This window comes from Carassius carassius, chromosome 17 (genome assembly GCF_963082965.1).
Source record: "Carassius carassius chromosome 17, fCarCar2.1, whole genome shotgun sequence".
In the NCBI taxonomy this organism is placed as follows: Eukaryota; Metazoa; Chordata; class Actinopteri; order Cypriniformes; family Cyprinidae; genus Carassius; species Carassius carassius.
The window spans coordinates 3815815-3823347 of NC_081771.1; the positions used below are offsets into that span (position 1 = coordinate 3815815).

The 7533-nt window shown below is 37.5% G+C and overlaps 1 protein-coding gene across 1 annotated transcript; it reads right to left on the reverse strand.

The window, feature by feature from the left end:
• Positions 1-6625, reverse strand: LOC132160785 (14-3-3 protein beta/alpha-A). The gene is made up of 6 exons (XM_059570474.1): positions 6472-6625; positions 3760-4060; positions 3062-3185; positions 2661-2824; positions 2335-2430; positions 1-965 (listed from the first exon to the last, which is right to left on the reverse strand). The coding sequence occupies exons 2-6, from the start codon at positions 4051-4053 to the stop codon at positions 909-911; spliced, it is 735 nt and encodes a 244-aa protein (XP_059426457.1). The 5' UTR covers positions 4054-4060; positions 6472-6625; the 3' UTR covers positions 1-908.
• Positions 6626-7533: the final 908 nt, after the last annotated feature.

Genomic DNA, 7533 nt, shown 5'->3' on the forward strand with positions numbered 1-7533 from the left:
TGTTTACAATTGTACATCTTTATTAAACGGAAATGTGGGCAATATTACGAAGAAAAAAACTGATACAGAACCAGGAAAATCGTTTACTGATGTCAAACAGCACCTTTATGCTGACTGCCTCATTGACAGCACATTAGGAAACTCTCCAGTTTGTTCACAATAAGGTCTGTTATTGTGAAAGGTCACATACTGATGGAATGTCTTTTACTTCAAACTGAATATAGACATGGAATGGCAAACCTCGGGTCCTTTTTTCGTCTTTAGCCGTGTATGCAAAAATCACACACGACAGCAATAATAGTAATGCATGTTTGTCAGTGTCACAATACAGCCTGTTTTCATCCCTTCTGTATGAGATCACAACAGAATTGTACTGCTACTCATAACGAAACCATTCTGATTTCCAATAAACACAAGTTATCCAGGAGGAAAAACTAAACGTCACAGTGTTTGTTAAATTAATGGACAGTTTAATAACCTTCTGAATAAAACCAGCAATTGCCAGTACACTATTGGAGAGAAAAGACAGATGGGGGAAAATTGGGTGGGGAGGGACACTATAATGCATTATATCCCACTAGACCAGAGAATATTTACCTTTTAAAAATGTTAGGAGGGATTTGGGGAAGGGAAAACAGATGGAAATCGTTTCCACTTTTCAAACATTTTCCCTCATCTGGGGGAAAATACACAAACAGACATGTTCGAGACAGCCTTAGAAAAACCAAACTTCACCCTGCCGCTCGTGGCTTCAGGGGTACAAACTTGTAGGTCAGGTACAATTCATGCTGCTCGTCATACAGAAAGGTGGATTAAAGGTGAGGTGGACTGGATGGAGCAGGGAAGTATGGGCTGTATATGTGTAAGATAAAGAGTGTAGGTGGATTTAACAGTGAAGTGCAACGCCTTTAGTTCTCGCCCTCTCCAGCATCCGCCTCATCACCCTGGTTTTCTGATGTCCACAGCTGCAGAACGAAAGAAAAAAGTTAAAAATGATGCAATAAGGCTCCAATTGTAACTTTTTACCAAAACGATCAATGGCGTAATACTAAATATTTTTTAATCTGCAAAATCTTAAGCTATTTATATTAAAACTATACTGACACCAAGACAGGTTTCTGCATGTTTAAGGCTGTTTTACACAGCGATGCGAAAAAGCGAGGCAAATCGCAGACGAATGTGGCTTTCACACCGAGCGGGAAAGGATTGTTTGCCTTCTGCTAATTCACGTCTGCACGCTAGGTAGAAAAAACTAGGTAGTTTTTTCTTCATGTAGCATATGTATCTTGTATGGTATACGTCGTCCGTTGCTCAATATACAGCATTAAATTAAGATAAATAACTTTTGGTTATACATCAGAAACGCAAACTATCCATAATCTTTACAAGAATACATCTGAAAATATAATTAAAAGGTACAATTAGCATCAAGCTACATTCAAAATACATATAATTATTAAAGTTTTTGCTCAAAACCCACTTTAAAAGCATCATTGTGTGCTTGCAATAATTTCCGATTGTGATCTAAAATGGATTTTGAATCTATAATAGGCAGACATGCACTCTTTGTATGTTTAATAATGGATTGAATGCTATCTGCTTGTCATGTGTCAAACATCCTTTACTGTTAAAAAAAAAAAAAAAAAAAGTGTGCCGCATACAAACATAACCCAAAAAAAAGTCCATTTACTTTCATATTTTCTGTGTAGAATTTTTTATCTTGTCAACCCGCTACGGACACCTAGGTAATTGAATTGCCATTGACTAGTATGTTTTTTAGTTTACTTGCCAGACTGAAAACTATACCAAGGAAGATATTCATTTTTATGCAGTGCAGGCGATTTAAAACTTTTTGCTCTGATTTAAATTTAACTTTGTGAAAGGACACATTAAGACTTTTAAGACCTGCAGTAACCCTGCTAAGAAATTAATTTCAATTCTTGAGCTAAAATTTAAGCTAATAATAACAACTTGTATGTGAAAAAATTAACACTGTATTAAACGTAAAAAAATGCTGAATTTGTTACATTTATTTTGGTAGATTATTATACGCATGTTTTGCCACACTGATTTTTAGAAAAAAAAAGAAAAAAAATTACAAGATGAATCATCCAACACAAAAATTGTTGTCAGAACTTGGGTAAGACGAAAAATACATCTAAATGTTTTTTATTTTAATCGCTCACACCACTTAAGATTAGCATGGCTCAGGTAATCATTTTTTATTTAATCTATGAGGAGTTATCTATATAGTCTATATTAATTCTGTATCGTTCATTTTAATGAAGTGTTACATTTTTGGCTACACCTAGAAAAGCCAAAGATGGCACTTACAGTGAGGTTGTCCCTTAGTAACTGCATGATCAGGGTGCTGTCTTTGTAGGAGTCCTCGTTCAAGGTATCCAGCTCAGCAATTGCCTCATCAAAAGCCTACGATGAAAGTAAACATGAGGGTCAGTTCTTTTGTCTTGCTGTACACTGGAAATGCTCATTCTAGTATTCAGTATAAACTAATTTCGTTTCACATTCCAAATCGCTTTTTGATGATATACACTGAATGTTGCAAAAATAATATAGGATGAAAGCGTAAAGAGTAAATTGTGTGTACCCAAAACAGAAAAGGTCAAAACAAGCTGTAGACAAACAGATAATTGTCTAACCGTTTTTGCCAAAGCGCAGGCCTGCTCTGGGGTGTTGAGGATTTCATAGTAAAACACAGAGAAGTTCAGTGCTAGTCCCAGCCTGATGGGGTGTGTTGGCTGCATTTCCTTTTTGCTGATCTCAAATGCATCCTGGTAAGCCTTCTGAGAGTTGTCCACTGTGGCTACAATTTGAGAGGAAACAAAATCAAATTCATGACCATCACATCACAGCCTGAATGTTCTCATGCTCTGGCTAGCATCTAATTATTCTCTCTTAGGACTGGACATTAAACTTCAACTTCAGCATTACCAGTTCCAATCATTTTCTATTAATCCATCTTCACCTTAATGAATAGATTTAACAGATAAATTAATATTTAAGCAATATCCTTCTTGCTTAATAGAGAAAATGAGCTCACTTCTCTTTGCTTCCCCGGATGCCACTTCGGACAGGTATCTGTAGTAGTCTCCTTTCATTTTCAGGTAGAAGACTTTACTCTCTGCCTGGCTAGCATTGGGAATGAGGTACTTCTCCAGGAGACCCTGAGAGAACAGAGGAAAGACTGGCATTAAGCTATGAAAATTTATATTACATTAATAAATTAAAAGCACTGAACATCAGAAAGAGGTAAAGCTATTTTCTTAAATGAAAAGGGTACATTTTTGGACCCAAATGTTACAAATAAAATATATTCCTTTTGCTCTAACCATGTAGTGGCCTGCCTTATCTTAAGTGGAACATATTAAATGGTTGATTGCAATGCTATGCATCATTTCATATATGTAATTTTAAACAATGATTTTGACAATGACAACGAAAAATAAACAACAGTATTCTAATAAGCATAAATGTATATGTTGCACATTTTTGGAATTTGAACTTCTGGAATTTAGAATTTTGGCTAAAATGTGATCTTTTCATGTGATACTTTAACGCTATAATGCCTTAAAATGCTGCAGATTTTGAAAGAGCATCTAATATTGCATACTAGACATCAGAATAATATTCCTACATTTTTAATTTAGCTGTAATTCTAAACTTAAAATGAACGGCAAATTAAATCAGGTGGAACTTCTAGAACTGTCAGATGTTTTCTTCACACGTCTCGTCTCTCACCAGCACGTCATTGCAGATTTCCTGAAGCTCAGCCTCTATCTTCTCACGGTATTCACGCGCCATCTGCTGTTTCTTCTCGTTGCCCTCCGTTTTCTGCTCGATGCTGGAGATCACGCGCCAGGACGAGCGGCGGGCGCCCACCACGTTCTTGTAAGCCACGGAGAGCAGGTTGCGCTCTTCGTTGGAAAGCTCGACTCCGCCCTCCGTGACGGCCTTCATGGAAGCAGCCATGTCATCATAGCGCTCGGCCTGCTCAGCAAGCTTTGCCTTCTGCACTAGGTCACTCTTGTCCATGATGCAACTACAAAAGTAGGAGACAAAGGTTGGCGAGTTAATTTTCCATTTACTATAGTCTGTTCGCATATCATGAAATAAAGTCAAGTTTAGAGTCTCTTACTGAGCTTGGATGACCTCCTTTTGTTGTAAAGAGGTCAACTTTCAAGTTGGTGCTTATTTTGACCTGCACCAGATACTATTATTAAATTTGGGACTTAAATCTAAGGAAGATTTAAGTCATACTGAAGGCTGGCCATGAATGATTACCTAAGAGGACCAATGCAAAGACACAGCTATGAAGCAGCAGTCATTCAGTGACTGTCTCAAAGACATTCTCAATGCATTCATCAGTGAATCATCATATCATAAAGTCAAACACATCAGTAAAGTCCCATTTGAGGTTGTAACACTCACTGATGTTATGACGATAAAAGAGGATTACCTGAAACCAGTCTAGTTAAAACAGAGCTTCCCTAAGACTGATTAATTGACTAGTCGGCTTTGAAAATAGGCGGTTTTGCACACTAAAACGGCATTCACACTTGAATTCAAGCAAGCAAAATTACTTAATGCAGTGTTTGTGTTTTTTCTTTCTTGCTGATCAGCCATATTTTTGCTACAACTAAAATTCACCAAACTTTGGTATAATGTGGTTAAATATATGTTCTGGTTTAAGAAAGCACATCACATATCTTAAAAAAAGATGTTTTTTTTTTTACGTTTTTTTTAACAAAAAATAATTTTGCCATATAATGGTTTGTAAAATATTACCATGCATTTCTGCATAATAAACCAATTTTATGTATTGATGATGATATAAGTAGTGCTTGATCTAAAGAACGTGTTTTTTTGTCCAATAAGATATATATGTGCTTCAAAGCATTTGTTTTACCTTGCCATTAACGATTTCTGAGAAATACATAAACACTGTAAATAGGGAAATAGTTTTATTTTGCCATGTTTTTTATTATTATTTACTAAAATTACCATGCATTTTATGCATAATGAACCAGGTTCACACATAGTTAATGGTATAATCAGTGGTTAACCTAAAGGACTAGTTTAGATCAATAACAAATATATGACATAACACTTTTTTTTTAACTTTGTTTTACATTAAGTGTCTAACAATTGTTTCTTTGCACCAAATAACTCAAAATCAGTTTGTATTTTAAGCTCATACTGCACTGACACTGGATTTCTGAAATGTATAACCCAATTAAAAAAGCAGGTCAAAACCATTAATTCTAAAACACACAACTGCTTATCCACCCCTGCGTATTACAACCGGGCAAAGTCTATATCAGACCTACTAGATCACTTATTCTAAATCACATAATCCCAGGTCTCTGGCTGCTGCTGCTTAATATTCCATTTATCAAATTGTCCTGTATACCTTTGTTCAAGGTCACGGATTCTGACATGGAATCGGGATTCTAGCAGGCCACAGTGGGAATTTCAACCCTGTCAGCTATCGATACGTGTGTAAGTGCCAACGCCCAGGGCGTCGATGTCTCCGCCTGAACCCGAACCACAGGTAACGGTGTCAGGCGAGCAGCCACAGCCCTTCCAGGTCCTGGAGAACACCACACACGTGAAAGCTTGATAATCGGGTTGCCTAACGAGACCGATGAGGGCTGGAGTACTAATTAAAACGCATAGTTTGAACGGTTAGTAGATGACATAATCTGGTGTCAAACTGGATTTATTTACATAGGCCCTCACGACGCGTCCTGACCACAAGTCCGCCATCCTTTGAAGCGATTGTTTCGCGATTGAAACGATCCCAACCCACTAAGTTACATTAAATCAATAAATTAAATCGAACTCATTTAGAAAAACTACCACTATATATCCGAGTCGTTCAAAGCGCCTTATCAAAGCGCTAATACTGCACTGCAGCATATTCGAGGCTCGAGCTAGCAGCGTTAGCCACCAATATAACGCCCTCTCACTCACATTCCCGTGTGGAGTTTAATCGGACGGCGCCGACTATTCGCGCCAAATTAAATTTAACCGTTACTAACTGCAATTCGTAAGCGCTTGCTTTACACTTCTGGTGTGTAACACTATTAACTGGTTAGCCGGTTAGCTTTCACGACGGCCGGGCGTTGAATAGGCGCGGGAGGCGCTGGACATCGCTCCCGTTCGAATGAGGGCTGTTCGGCGCGATGTTACTTTGATTGCGCGATTACATAAAGAAAGAGCGGGAACGGAGCGCTTCTAATATAAATCGGACGTGATCGGAAATAAATCGGCAATAATCGTTATTCATCGGCCGCCTCGGCCTAAGTCCTTGTACCCAGCCCCAAACCACAATACACGCCTTCCGCCATTGACAGTGCTGAGGGGGCTTACATGTGCAACAATACAGCAAAATACATCTCTAACATTCATAATATCAAACGAGCGGCCTTAACGGGCAACGTAACTCACATTTAAATATATTTCGAGTCCTGATTTGTGTCTGTTAAAGATGGGAGTATCAAGCTGTTCTCCGTTTCGCTGCTCGGGGTATTCAGGGCAGTACCACTTCCGCTTGCGCTGAGACTTCCGCTTCCTCTAAACGCCCCTCCCCCCACCCCGCCGATATCCATGGTAACCGCTGTCCGGGGTTTCCTACACCTTTTTACACGGTTCTCACGTCACAAGGACCATGGTAACCAAAGTCGTGCGTGACGTGGTTAGTCACCATAGCAACCGTTGCCAGGAGGCGCTCGAACAGTTTGCCGAATTCGAAATGGAAGCTTGTGAGATTCATATAAAGGGCAATCGCGCGCATGATTCATCCTTCCGCCGATGCAGCCGCATTCTGAAGCACGCGCATTATTTTTAATGGTCAGCTTTAATACTCGATTCCATCTTTTTTTATATCTTTTTTTTTTTTTTAAATAATAAGTGTATTTTTTTATTTGTGTTTTAGCTATCACTTTTTCACACACAGAAATTCAGCTAAAAGTGATTCACATGTCAGAAAGAGTCGTTACACAAAAAACATTAAGAAAGTAATTGCATAAAATTAGATAAAACAGATAAGAAAACAAGTTGACTCAATATTTAAAATTTTAAAAAGGTGAAAATTGTGTCAAAATAATTATAATAGAAATAAATACATTTGTGCAACAGCGGAGAATGTTAAATATCTAGGATATTCCTTATTTTATGTAATAACTTTTTTTTCTGTTTACTATATTAATAGTAAAAAATGAAATGCTTTGCATATGCAAACACTTATGTACCTTTAAACATCATCAAATTCTCTTGAATTATTTAAGATTTAGCCTTTTCCTTTTGGTGATGTACAGTGACTATGTAGATATGTAATTTCATTCCATTTAAAAAAAAGAGAGGGTTTATAAAATCTAATAATACATTTGTGACCCTCTTTGACATGGCCTTACTCAGTCACTATTATAGATATCGAGGTTGCATTTTCACAGAATGTTCTTTACCTTACGATTTTATGCAGAAAACATTAAATCACAAAAAAGAAAAAGA